The sequence below is a fragment of the Colias philodice genome, chromosome 18, assembly GCF_061535455.1.
Source record: "Colias philodice isolate Cphi_HAF_F1 chromosome 18, ilColPhil1 Martin Lab GWU primary, whole genome shotgun sequence".
In the NCBI taxonomy this organism is placed as follows: domain Eukaryota; kingdom Metazoa; phylum Arthropoda; class Insecta; order Lepidoptera; family Pieridae; genus Colias; species Colias philodice.
This window is the reverse complement of record NC_143103.1, coordinates 8464966-8479751: the sequence shown is the minus strand read 5'-3', so window position 1 is coordinate 8479751 and position 14786 is coordinate 8464966. Positions and strand designations below refer to the sequence as shown.

The window sequence follows — 14786 nt, the reverse complement described above, 5'->3', positions numbered from 1 at the left end:
ATGATTTATCGGATGAAGATGAGGTTTCTAACTTAACAATAAATAAAAATAAGAGGACCAGTCGTTTAGATGACTTTTTTCTTCAAGAGCCTGTATACAACATAACAAAGGAGATATCGGAGGAAGATAGTGCAAAACACTACAGCTTTAAAAATTAGGTTTCTTCATGTGGTAGCTTAGTAATTAGTTTATCTACTAGTATAAATGAGGTAAGTTATTATTATTATTAATATTATTTTTAATTATTACTTCAGTAAAATCTTTATTTATTTTTATCTTGTTAAACATATTTTTAATTATATATGTTATGTTTCAGGCTTCTTACAACCTCAAAGATGTGGAAAAATGTTTCAAGCCCTATAATTATTATGATTTATCGGATGAAGATGAGGTTTCTAACTTAACAATAAATAAAAATAAGAGGACCAGTCGTTTAGATGACTTTTTTCTTCAAGAGCCTGTATACAACATAACAAAGGAGATATCGGAGGAAGATAGTGCAAAACACTACAGCTTTAAAAATTAGGTTTCTTCATGTGGTAGCTTAGTAATTAGTTTATCTACTAGTATAAATGAGGTAAGTTATTATTATTATTAATATTATTTTTAATTATTACTTCAGTAAAATCTTTATTTATTTTTATCTTGTTAAACATATTTTTAATTATATATGTTATGTTTCAGGCTTCTTACAACCTCAAAGATGTGGAAAAATGTTTCAAGCCCTATAATTATTATGATTTATCGGATGAAGATGAGGTTTCTAACTTAACAATAAATAAAAATAAGAGGACCAGTCGTTTAGATGACTTTTTTCTTCGAGAGCCTGAGCGGAAAAAGAAAAAGGCGAAACTATCTTCAATTGTTGGACGTTCAGTGAAGGAGGGATGCATTTCATATATTTCAACAGACAAAGATGACGGAAAGGATGCTGATCTACTAGTGAAAATTGATTTATATAGTTTAAAAAAGTTGAAAGAAATCCCGGTGTCGCAACATTGGAAAAATGCTGATATTCGCATTAAATATTATACAAAAAACGATTCTAACATAGATCTTCAAATAAAAGATATTGTATACAACATAACAAAGGAGATATCGGAGGAAGATAGTGCAAAACACTACAGCTTTAAAAATTAGGTTTCTTCATGTGGTAGCTTAGTAATTAAATAGGAAGTTTGTAAGGAAATAAAAAATAGTAAATTGTATACAATTTGTTTTATTTAATTTTATAATGTTTCCTTTAGTTACATATACACAAAATGCATTAAGCATAACACATAAATCTAAAACATAACACACATTATAACCTTAACTACTATAGTCTACAGTAACATTTCTTAAAAACTACAATTATTTTACATTAGTTACAATCAAACAATACATTTTAAATATGTAATAAACTATTATATAACATTATAGCAATATCATAATTTTACATGCGGTACAAATTTTGTATATACACACAGAAATAATAGTAAAAAGTCACTTAGCGTAATTTATAATGTCCCCAAGCCAATGTATCAATGTTGTTGTTCATAATACATCGATTGGTATCATTATATGATAAAGATGTTTTATTTATTTTTTGTGTAAAAATAGTGTGTTTGATTGACTTAAATCGAAGCATACTTCTTGAGAACTTTAAATTATTCCATTTCTTTCATAAAACATATAATATATATTTTTTTATTGCAAATTTTTAAGCATTAACCTATCATTTAGTGTGTATTTTTATTTTTTTTAACTCTGTTGTAAGAACTAGAAATTCGACGCCATATACGCATAAAATTTCATCAAAGTAAGGTTATTTTAACTTAGATTTTCTTTGAATTTTTCAATAAAAGTACTTAAATTGCCTCGAACATATTTTAGGATGTCTCAGTGTCTTTACTGTTGTATATTTTATAAGAAAACTTCTTCTAATTAATTTTGTGTAAAATACAAAGACACGAACGTCCCGCATGGAAAAAATTGAAACACGCCTCAGGTTATTGGCTATTAAACAAACTGGACAATGAATATCAATAAATTGTCTCGAACGCATTTTAGATATTGAATGAATCTTTAATTTGAGATATCATCACACATTGTTACTAATTTAGTTTTGTTAAACGAGCTTCTAAAGAATTACAGAAACAAGCCAAAATCACTCTAAAATCGATAGGGACTCTTAAGGGTCTCAGATATATCTAAAATACAAAATCCTAAATAAATCGGCTTATCATAAATTAATTTTGTTTTCCGTAATTGTATTGCGACTAATTAATGTTCTGAAAATATTGATAAACTATGGAATTCTGGTTTTGCAATCCAATCCTGAGCACCTAAAACTTTACCACGATTATCCCAGTGAGTTAGTAGTTTAACGTTTACTCTTTTTCAATATTTTCCATAGTCATATCGAAGACAGAATTGTTCATTAATTTAAAAAAGTCTTTTTCAAAGTTTGATGTAGCTAACGTTCTCAAACTAGTATTTAAGTCTATGTATTTCTTTAACCAAGAACTCTGTTTAAATTTTAAAATTCTATGTACTTTAATTAATCCAATTCCCATTTCAATTCATTGTTTTAAATTCCTGTAGTGAATGATGTATTTATTTTTATTATTTAAATTAGGAACTAATTTAGTTTCTTCAGTATTACCCACACATATGTTTTCAGGACATAACGAAAAGTCAGAATGCAAATTATGAAGTTCATCAGGATATTCCAAATCAACTTCTAAAACAGAACCGAAATCAGAGTTATCCGACACATTATAATCTGTATTATAATCTATCCATTCGAAACCACCAACAGGAAGAAATTGAGTTAGGATAGTTCCTTTTTAGTTCTGTAAACTGATCATCATTAAGATTTTTAGCTAGTTGATCTAAACTACACGATAAAAATTTCAATGAATCTATGAATCTTAAACTTACTGATTGATTATTTATTGTTAGCAAAAATGTATTTTTATTTATTTATTTTTTTATTTTTTCACCTTCAAGAAAATTTCAAAAGTTCTATGTCAGTAATTGATATTTTTGGTTTATCGCATTCAAATGTAAATATTAATATAAAATACATTTTTTAACTAATTGTATTAGGTGTAGTTTGGGCAAGTGTATAATTCATATTTAATTTTAAAATCAAAGTCAATTAATTTTTCGAGAATGATGTAAATATTTTAGAATGTTTTATTGGATTAATTTTCAATCCAGTATTCGGTTAGCGAGCTTATTACAATATTAAGTACTATTTATTCTTTTGATTTATCTTTCCACCTTCCAAACAATATGAGATAAAAAATGTCAAATGATTTTTTTTCTTAATAATAGTTTTTATTTTTTCATCAGACGTTTAAATTCAAGTTAAGCTTCATAAAATATGATCATATTATATTACAAAATAAAAACCTATGCATTAATATTTACTTACCTTTTTTACGAATATTTGATATCCTCATACTTTTTTTTCTTTGCTTTTGATATAAATAAAAATAAATAAAATAATATTTATTTGCCAAAAGAAGGTTATTAAAATATATACAGATTATGACAGCGGACCCCGCACTAGGCACAGCCTGTCTCGCGGGGCCATAAAACTTATTATGTCTATTTATTTTTTCGACGGCGATAAAATTTTAAAAACTCGATCCCAAAATAAGACCACCCGCTTGATTTTGCAAATAAGCAAAAATGTTTTTCATTATTTTTTTTTTTTTTTTTAGGATGGGTGCCACTGATTCGCAGGTTCGCCAGTCCTGGCGAACCTGTGAATGTGCCAGCATCCTAAAAAAAAATAATGAAAAACATTTTTGCTTATTTGCAAAAATCGAGCGGATGGTCTTATTTTGGGGTCGAGTTTTTAAAATTTTATCGTCGTCGAAAAAATAAATAGACATAATAAGAATATCAAAAGCAAAGAAAAAAAAGTATGAGGATATCAAATATTCGTAAAAAAGGTAAGTAAATATTAATGCATAGGTTTTTATTTTGTAATATAATATGATCATATTTTATGAAGCTTAACTTGAATTTAAACGTCTGATGAAAAAATAAAAACTATTATTAAGAAAAAAATCATTTGACATTTTTTATCTCATATTGTTTGGAAGGTGGAAAGATAAATCAAAAGAATAAATAGTACTTAATATTGTAATAAGCTCGCTAACCGAATACTGGATTGAAAATTAATCCAATAAAACATTCTAAAATATTTACATCATTGTCGAAAAATTAATTGACTTTGATTTTAAAATTAAATATGAATTATACACTTGCCCAAACTACACCTAATACAATTAGTTAAAAAATGTATTTTATATTAATATTTACATTTGAATGCGATAAACCAAAAATATCAATTACTGACATAGAACTTTTGAAATTTTCTTGAAGGTGAAAAAATAAAAAAATAAATAAATAAAAATACATTTTTGCTAACAATAAATAATCAATCAGTAAGTTTAAGATTCATAGATTCATTGAAATTTTTATCGTGTAGTTTAGATCAACTAGCTAAAAATCTTAATGATGATCAGTTTACAGAACTAAAAAGGAACTATCCTAACTCAATCTCTTCCTGTTGGTGGTTTCGAATGGATAGATTATAATACAGATTATAATGTGTCGGATAACTCTGATTTCGGTTCTGTTTTAGAAGTTGATTTGGAATATCCTGATGAACTTCATAATTTGCATTCTGACTTTTCGTTATGTCCTGAAAACATATGTGTGGGTAATACTGAAGAAACTAAATTAGTTCCTAATTTAAATAATAAAAATAAATACATCATTCACTACAGGAATTTAAAACAATGAATTGAAATGGGAATTGGATTAATTAAAGTACATAGAATTTTAAAATTTAAACAGAGTTCTTGGTTAAAGAAATACATAGACTTAAATACTAGTTTGAGAACGTTAGCTACATCAAACTTTGAAAAAGACTTTTTTAAATTAATGAACAATTCTGTCTTCGATATGACTATGGAAAATATTGAAAAAGAGTAAACGTTAAACTACTAACTCACTGGGATAATCGTGGTAAAGTTTTAGGTGCTCAGGATTGGATTGCAAAACCAGAATTCCATAGTTTATCAATATTTTCAGAACATTAATTAGTCGCAATACAATTACGGAAAACAAAATTAATTTATGATAAGCCGATTTATTTAGGATTTTGTATTTTAGATATATCTGAGACCCTTAAGAGTCCCTATCGATTTTAGAGTGATTTTGGCTTGTTTCTGTAATTCTTTAGAAGCTCGTTTAACAAAACTAAATTAGTAACAATGTGTGATGATATCTCAAATTAAAGATTCATTCAATATCTAAAATGCGTTCGAGACAATTTATTGATATTCATTGTCCAGTTTGTTTAATAGCCAATAACCTGAGGCGTGTTTCAATTTTTTCCATGCGGGACGTTCGTGTCTTTGTATTTTACACAAAATTAATTAGAAGAAGTTTTCTTATAAAATATACAACAGTAAAGACACTGAGACATCCTAAAATATGTTCGAGGCAATTTAAGTACTTTTATTGAAAAATTCAAAGAAAATCTAAGTTAAAATAACCTTACTTTGATGAAATTTTATGCGTATATGGCGTCGAATTTCTAGTTCTTACAACAGAGTTAAAAAAAATAAAAATACACACTAAATGATAGGTTAATGCTTAAAAATTTGCAATAAAAAAATATATATTATATGTTTTATGAAAGAAATGGAATAATTTAAAGTTCTCAAGAAGTATGCTTCGATTTAAGTCAATCAAACACACTATTTTTACACAAAAAATAAATAAAACATCTTTATCATATAATGATACCAATCGATGTATTATGAACAACAACATTGATACATTGGCTTGGGGACATTATAAATTACGCTAAGTGACTTTTTACTATTATTTCTGTGTGTATATACAAAATTTGTACCGCATGTAAAATTATGATATTGCTATAATGTTATATAATAGTTTATTACATATTTAAAATGTATTGTTTGATTGTAACTAATGTAAAATAATTGTAGTTTTTAAGAAATGTTACTGTAGACTATAGTAGTTAAGGTTATAATGTGTGTTATGTTTTAGATTTATGTGTTATGCTTAATGCATTTTGTGTATATGTAACTAAAGGAAACATTATAAAATTAAATAAAACAAATTGTATACAATTTACTATTTTTTATTTCCTTACAAACTTCCTATTTAATTACTAAGCTACCACATGAAGAAACCTAATTTTTAAAGCTGTAGTGTTTTGCACTATCTTCCTCCGATATCTCCTTTGTTATGTTGTATACAATATCTTTTATTTGAAGATCTATGTTAGAATCGTTTTTTGTATAATATTTAATGCGAATATCAGCATTTTTCCAATGTTGCGACACCGGGATTTCTTTCAACTTTTTTAAACTATATAAATCAATTTTCACTAGTAGATCAGCATCCTTTCCGTCATCTTTGTCTGTTGAAATATATGAAATGCATCCCTCCTTCACTGAACGTCCAACAATTGAAGATAGTTTCGCCTTTTTCTTTTTCCGCTCAGGCTCTCGAAGAAAAAAGTCATCTAAACGACTGGTCCTCTTATTTTTATTTATTGTTAAGTTAGAAACCTCATCTTCATCCGATAAATCATAATAATTATAGGGCTTGAAACATTTTTCCACATCTTTGAGGTTGTAAGAAGCCTGAAACATAACATATATAATTAAAAATATGTTTAACGAGATAAAAATAAATAAAGATTTTACTGAAGTAATAATTAAAAATAATATTAATAATAATAATAACTTACCTCCATTTTGTTATTTGTAATAAATTTCTACGCGTTGACCTGTGGTTGAATTCGAAACACAATATACTAAGGATGCGTGCAGGGATATTTATATGATAGATTTGGGAAGGGGCTAGCACGACTTTGGAATCATTATCTTATCTATAAGGATTTCCGAAAAATGAATACATTAACATACTTAGCTAACAACTAATACACAAGACATGACACAACAAACACAAACAAAAACAACGAACATAGTTAAGCAATCACTTATGTACTTATAATTATATTGAGAATAATTTGGGAATCATTATCTTTGGACTTCAGTTTGTAGTGAATATTGCTTAATGTATGCTTAATGCATTTTGTGTATATGTAACTAAGGGAAACATTATAAAATTAAATAAAACAAATTGTATGCAATTTACTATTTTTTATTTCCTTACAAACAATAAATATACATATAAAAATATTGCATATATTGGCCGGCCTGCATTTCTAAATAAATACATATAAAAATATTGCATATATTGGGATGACAATATAACATGATGTTAGTTTAGGTTGATGATTGATAGAAATTGGATGAGGTCAAACATGTAAAAATGAATACATTAGACCTGCAAATGAGTCTTCATAGAATACACCCCAGCCTCCAGTATAGCGTGTACCCCTCGAATCGCCTGCCAATGCATATACACATACCTGCATTTATTATATGCAATCTCGACCCTGACTCACAGCCAGGTTCTCATTGGGTAGCTATTCATATCAACCACGAAAGAGTTGGAGAATATTTTGATTCCTTTGGACGTAAACCGATTAGAGTAATAGCGGAATTTTTAAGAAGAAATTGTCGCATGTGGGACTATAATACTGCTAGAATTCAGGATATCTATTCCACGTTTTGTGGAGAGTATTGCGTGGTATATTTGTACTACAAGTTCCGAGGCCTGAGATTGGAAGATTTCCTTACAAATTTTTCGTATGACTCACCAAGAAATGATATGACACTTGTTAAATTGTATTGTAGTGTAATGCGGGTGTAAATAAAGAAATAATATATGGAAATAATATGTTTTATTTTCAATCAACTCTTTTACAATCCTTGTCCTGCCGTAACAAAGTTCGATACATCAGATTACCCGGAAAAACAATTAGGTTAGGTTAGACTTTGATAAACAACGCCAGAAGCGAATCGCTTTTTTAAAAAAGCAACAATTAGGTTAGGTTAGGTTAGACTTTGATAAACAACGCACGAGCCGAGCGAGCAAAGCGAGTGTGCCGCTGCAGCGGCCGGCGAGTCCCAGAAGTGAATCGCTTTTTAAAAAAGCAACAATTATAATAATATAGTAGGATAATATATAAATATAGGATTTTAGACGTATTTTTTCTTGAATATAATAATACATCGTTTGGTTAGAATAGCGAGGTAGGTCGTAACAAAGAAGTTTAATACAAAAGCAGTGATAAGCGAGGTGCACAATGAGTAATAGATATGAACGCCGATAGATAATAGGAAAAGGCAAACAACCGGTGGGTCATTAGCGTCCCATTAATGACCCATCGATTAACTCTTATCTAATTGATATTTGATAAGAGTTAATCGATCTGCACACCTCAGCTATCTTTGGAACCGTGCATCCTATCGCTTCGGGAGTGAGTGCTATCGACTCAGCGTGGCCGCTTTAGTGGGAAAAGAGTCCAAACTTTTTTTTTTTTTTTTTTTTTCTTTTTTTAGTCGGGGTTTTCAATCAAGTCACGTCCTCACCGTACCATAAAGTGAGGCAGCATAGAGTGAGGCAGTACCCGGGAATCCATACTACTAGTAAGGGTGTGTACATACACGCGACAGCAGCGATTAACAAAGGAAAGAGTTTTATAATTTTAACTATTATGAGCAACATTTTAAATGAAGAGACCAAGACTACTATGAATAATTCATATTATAATTGAAGTATATAAAATAATGAAATTTTATGAGGGAAAATTATAGTAAATGAAGAATACACTTTATAAGGAAGGCGTTCCGTTTTCAGAATCTTTAGTTGGTATAATATTATGTTACATATATTATATTCAAAGCACTTGAACTAATTAAATAGAAATTGGTTCAAGATGTTGTTCGAATAACTCTATTCCGCGTGTATATGAAGTAATATTCCAAGAGAAATATTATTATCTGTGATTTTTTTTCATGATGTTCCAATCGCATTGAAATTAACGTTTAACAAGTAGGAAGCTATCAAACTCAAACTCAAACATTTATTTAATTAATTAGACTTCTTCAAGATGGACTTTTGAACTGTCATAACGTTTTTTTAACATTTACCACCGATTATCTGCAGTGCCATTATATGTATACAATGTTATTATTATTATGGCCAAATTTACCGCCTCCGCTGTCGCTTCCGCTCTCAACCCGTTGTCTTTCAAAATGCGACCTAAGTATTAACCGTTTTATGAATTTCGCCTGCTATAGGCTTTATTTGGCCAGATGGTGCAGGTCTTATTAAATTTTAGACGCCCGTTAAGCAACATGTGTTAACGTTTTAAGGTTTTATTTCGCTTTTGAATAGTTTTTCGCTATTATTAAGTACAATGGAGCGAAAAATGTTGTTATTTTCTTTAGATGGTAAACATCTTTTGGGTGTAGGAGTATTTTTGTTTGTATAAACTTTTAATTAGAGATATATATTATAGTCTGTCCACTATAAGAATTGCTTTTTGACAGCTCGACGGGTGATACCAGAAGTGATGTCTAAAAGATTATCGATTGTGATACCATTTCAATTTTAAATTCAAAATATTATCAAAAATCGAATTAGGTACGTAAATAATAATTACAACGTAAACGTACTAATAAGATATGTGATAATAAGACCACATATCTATGCTTTTTATGTTAAAACTAAACTAAACTAATATTTTATTATTTATTGGTTTCTATCTTACAATTTGGTTGTCTTTATGTTTAAATGATATAACTTATAAGAAGAGTTTTTCTGTATCGGATATATTTTACAGAGTATTTCTATCGATTATTATAATCTATCGACCCATCATTGAATAATTCTGTGTAGACATCACTAAGTGGGCGGGGCCGGTCCATGAAGTACAATAATTATTTGTATGACATTTTAACATAGACAATACAATCCTACATAGGCGTGGAGCTGTCAAAAAGCAAATAATATAATGGACAGAGTATAGTACATATTTTTGAAACAATGAAGGCATTCATTTTCTGTTGTTTAAGGCGAGGAGCGTAAATAATAGGATCGTATTGCTTGAGATAGACTTAATTAAATTTGATGGAAAAGTTTATTTTCTAGACATCAAAAATTTCATGATAACTTTCAACAGACCTTTAAGATGTAATTATTATGATATTTTTTGTTTTTAAATATTTGTAGGACATTCCTTTAAGAGTCTTATCCTAGTTCCTAGAAAAAATCTAAAGGATATTACAATAATACAGCGCAATCCTTTCTGCTCAACTATATTGTTCTTATTAAAAGCATACATTGTCTTAACCATTGAGTCATTGCAGTGAAGACTTGGTTTATCTCAAAAGGCTACTTTTGCGTTGCTCTGAAGCCCATTGTTTGCATTTCTGAACACAATGCAGCTAAGGAACTGGGAAGTCTGGGATCCAGGTTACCTATATATCTAGTGCATATTCTTGGAACCATTCATGAGAATGTTGGTGCTTGATTTACATTGTTTGATATTTCATAAATAAAAGAGCAACGACTAAAACTCATTATTACCTTGCTTTTTAGTTTATTAGAAAAGAAATAAGTATATGTAGTTTTACTAACACAGAATAAGTACTACTAACAATACTACTAACAATGCTGCCTGATATAAATCCTACTAATATTATAAATGCGAAAGTTTGTGAGGATGTGTGTGTGTGTGTGTGAGTGTTTGTTACTCTTTCATGCAAATACTACTGAACCGATTACATTGAAGTTTAGCACACATAGAGAGTAACTTGGATTAACACATAGGGTAGGTTTCATTCCGGAAATCCCACGGGAACGGGAACTATGCGGGTTTTTCATTGAAAACGCGGGCGAAGCCGCGGGCGGAAAGCTAGTAATAAAACAAAATAAATAAATTAATTAGATTCGAAGAAGTGGGATGTTAAAAAGCTGTTGATTTAAAACCTTTTAAGTTCTAACTGGAGTAGAAAAACAAAAGAGGGTATTTATAGAAAACGTTCTGACCTTTTGCTTTTCTAAAGCTTCAAACAATAGCTCTAAACTTGTACAACAATGCATTCATATAATTCATCCATTTCACATACTGACCAACAAAATCTCGACAGTGATTCCCCATACCAGAAAAAAAATGTTGTGTGGTTTTATGAAACCACGGTAAAAGTGAAACTGTTCGAGCGGTTCCGAACACTGCTTTGTGTAGCGCATGTCGCGTGACGGTCGGCTGACGAGTAGGTATACCTACTCGGCAGCCGCGATACACGCCGATACTACGAGATACTACGCCAAAAAGTTTGAGACGATGTAATAAAAGTTTTACTTTAATAAAGGAACATAAACACACCAAAACATTTTTAATCAACTAAACCAATGAGTTTTGCATCAAACCAGGTCAACATTGAATACTTCGGAAGTTTTTCCATTTGGAGGGTTTTCCACGTAACTGTATATCAGAATTTTTATAGCGGTATAAAGGGCCGTACGTAAGCTTGAGTTTTTATGAGGCAATCCCTGATTTAAATAGTTGATCTGAACTGCCCGCTCAATATGGTAATTCGAAGGGTTATCCAGCTATATCATAATAGTGTTTTGTGTGACAGATGGAAAAAATTGTTAGAAAATTTATAGCAATCTATATTCATATAGTTTATGTTCGATTGTCTTCCGAAAATTCGAGAAGGACTGGACCGATTTGGCTTTTTTAAGCTTGTATGTATTGCTGACTTATTTATAAACATCATGTCGATAATTATTGTATTTATGTTCTTTAATTTTGATCTTAATATCTTGGTATGTACCATGTTTTTATGCAATAAATGATTTATTTATTTATATTTTATTTATTTATCTATACTAATATTATAAATCTCGGGAACTACTGGTCCGATTTGAAAAATTGTTTCAGTGTTACATACCCTATTTATCGAGGACGGTTATAGGCTATATTCATCTCGCTAAGACCAACAGGAGCGGAGCACTGCGGGTAAAATCGCGGAGCACAGCTAGTAGTTAATAATAGAATAAAAAAAATACCTTTTTTATCCTACTTTGAAAAAACTTAACTTTTTACTACAACAAAACTGTCCAAATCATTACATTTGTCTTAAAAATAATAACGCAATAATGTTTACGTCCGTTAAAGCCAGTTTCAACAAACTAATGGCTTTCTGAGCAAGTTCGCTAATTGAAATAATATTTCCTACGGTATCAATTAACTGTTGGGAAGAACTAATTGGCCGTGAACTGAACTTTGCAATTAAATACCTGTCTTATAGTGGCCAGTGTTTATAGTTTATTTTTGTTATTGAAGAAAATAAAAGAGAAAAGGCTTTAAGTTTCTGAATTAAGAAGATTTTATCTGAATTGAGATTTATTTATTCTTATAATTTTTACATGTACGAATGTTATTTTTTTAAATAAATCGATAGAAGCTATTACGATTTCCTGTTTAAATTCAGTCTAACATGGAATAAAAGTTCATATCGCAGTTGAGAATAGTGACTCGCCTTATATAGGTTAATGAATGTAAAAGTTGACTACATTTTAAAATTTATCATGTAGGTAACTGAGTTGAGTTGTTATTTTCTGTTCTTTTTTTATTATTTTTGATACACGTGCAGCCTTTAGAAGATATGCACGTACATAGACTAATGAAACACATTTTTTACTATCGATAATATTGATCCGAGAAGTCGCCATGATAAGTCGAAAGATAATGGTTCAAATCCCACCCCATGATCTATATTGATATAATTTTTTTTTATCCTCAAAATTATCATTTATAAAAAAAATTCAACGTCATATGCTTGAAACATACACAGAAAAAAGTACGTGAAAATAAACTTTGTATACAAAAGTTTTCACGATTCTGAAAGGGTTCGAGAGTCGAATTAATCGATGTTTGCACGGAACGTATCACGGTTTTCCATTAGGTCCTTTTTACGAAGTCACAGCTCTTGCCGAGACAGCCTGACTTGATGTTCACACTTGAAACTGTATATACGAGTGACTTTAACATATAAAATACTAGATTTCCGTCCGCGTCTACGCCCGCGTTGTTTAAGGAAGTAGGCACTATTCCCGTTCCCGTGATATAATTGTTTAGGTTTAACAAACTATCTCTGTACCTAATTTCGACTAAATCGGTTGATCAGTCAGGCCATAAAGAAGAAAAAGACAGACAGACCGAAAAACAGACAGAGCTAATTTTGCTTCCATAATATTAGTTAGGATCGTACACATTTTGATCGTACGCATTGCTAGTACAGAATGGCGGCGAAAAGCTGAAAACCGAGCCCAATAGCGTGCCATAGGAGAGGCCTATGTCCAACAGGGGACGGAGAAAGGCCGAAGAGAGAGAGTTACACATTTATCTTGCATATTGTAGACACATTAAACGTGAGTTACCAATTAGGTAAACCAGGTAGGCAGGATTTTTAATATCCTTAAATTATATCAAATTGTTTCTGCATTATAGCTTAACATAGGAAGGTTAAGAATATAAAATGTATACTTCAAAAAATGCCATAACAGTAACGTAATAAATAATAACGATAATGTGGTGCATGATACTTTTTGCCAATTTAAATGATGTTCAGAGATAAGGCTGGCAAAGATTAACGATCAAACCATTTACTGATAACCCTTCCTTCACCGTACACGTATGTCAAAAAGCATTATTAAATCCGAAATAACTCCACAATAGTGTTTTCTTTCACGATTGTACACGCCGTATTGTGAGGTGTACCGCTCCGTTGATTTTCCCTTCTATGTTCCTAAACCTAATTTTTTGCTTTGTTGACTCCCCCGTATTTTCCATTGCGAATAATATAGCGTGCGGTTTTGAGATAAGGGCTTCTAATTTTACAATTATAGATATCTTTGGGGAGGATGTTTTGTGAACCTTTGCTTTTATGTTCAAGTTAATATGAGATGATTTTTGAAGCTTGTTCAATAGGAAATGGGGTCGATTTTATGGTCATAACGCGTCTTCTAAGTATTAAGTCAAACTGTTCAATTAGTTTCATGCTACTAAGTGCTGCTCCACTTGTCCTTAGTTGTACTTTTTGCTACACCAGAACATTGATTAAAATTACATTTATTTGATCCATTTATCAAATTCATGTAATATATATTTTTATGATGTTATTTGAGTATGTAAGTTATTAACCTTGTATGTTCCTAATTAATTAAAATTAAAGGATTTTATAGCAAGTTTATTCGTGTTACTGAAGAAGGTAACGTGAATAAATTCCAAGGCAATAGGCTATATTATATCATCACGCTAAGACCAACAGGAGCAGATCAATACGGGGCACAGCTAGTCACAAAATATAACTTTATTCTCAATCCAACTTTCGAATAAATAATTCGCATTGGAACTTAAAAAAAACTCAAAATGTACTCCCAAAGTTGCAAATATTTTATTAGCAAACTAATAAAGAATTTGGAGACCTAGGTCTTAGACGTATAGTTGAAGTTTATTAACTTTTCCGAACTAAGATTACCCAAAGATTAGTTTTACGTACATATTTTATTTGCAAAAGTTTATCTTTCTTTGAAATTCTTTTGATGTGAAGTTCGAAAATTATTCTCGTTTCGTTAGTTATAGTATGTAGTAAAAATATTTTTTTAAACATTAGATTATAATGATTAATTCGAAAGAAGGAAAAATTTTAAGGAGATATTCGAAGATTTTAATGATTTTTAAGTTCCACCATTTCACTAAAAATTGAAATTTTTAATTAAATATTAAAAATTATATTTTTAATTAAATATTA

The 14786-nt window shown here is 29.8% G+C and overlaps 1 protein-coding gene across 1 annotated transcript; it reads right to left on the bottom strand.

The window, feature by feature from the left end:
* Positions 1-6160: 6160 nt before the first annotated feature.
* On the bottom strand, positions 6161-8024 carry LOC149480654 (uncharacterized). The gene is made up of 2 exons (XM_089706575.1): positions 6797-8024; positions 6161-6689 (listed from the first exon to the last, which is right to left on the bottom strand). The coding sequence occupies exons 1-2, from the start codon at positions 6800-6802 to the stop codon at positions 6234-6236; spliced, it is 462 nt and encodes a 153-aa protein (XP_089562701.1). The 5' UTR covers positions 6803-8024; the 3' UTR covers positions 6161-6233.
* Positions 8025-14786: the final 6762 nt, after the last annotated feature.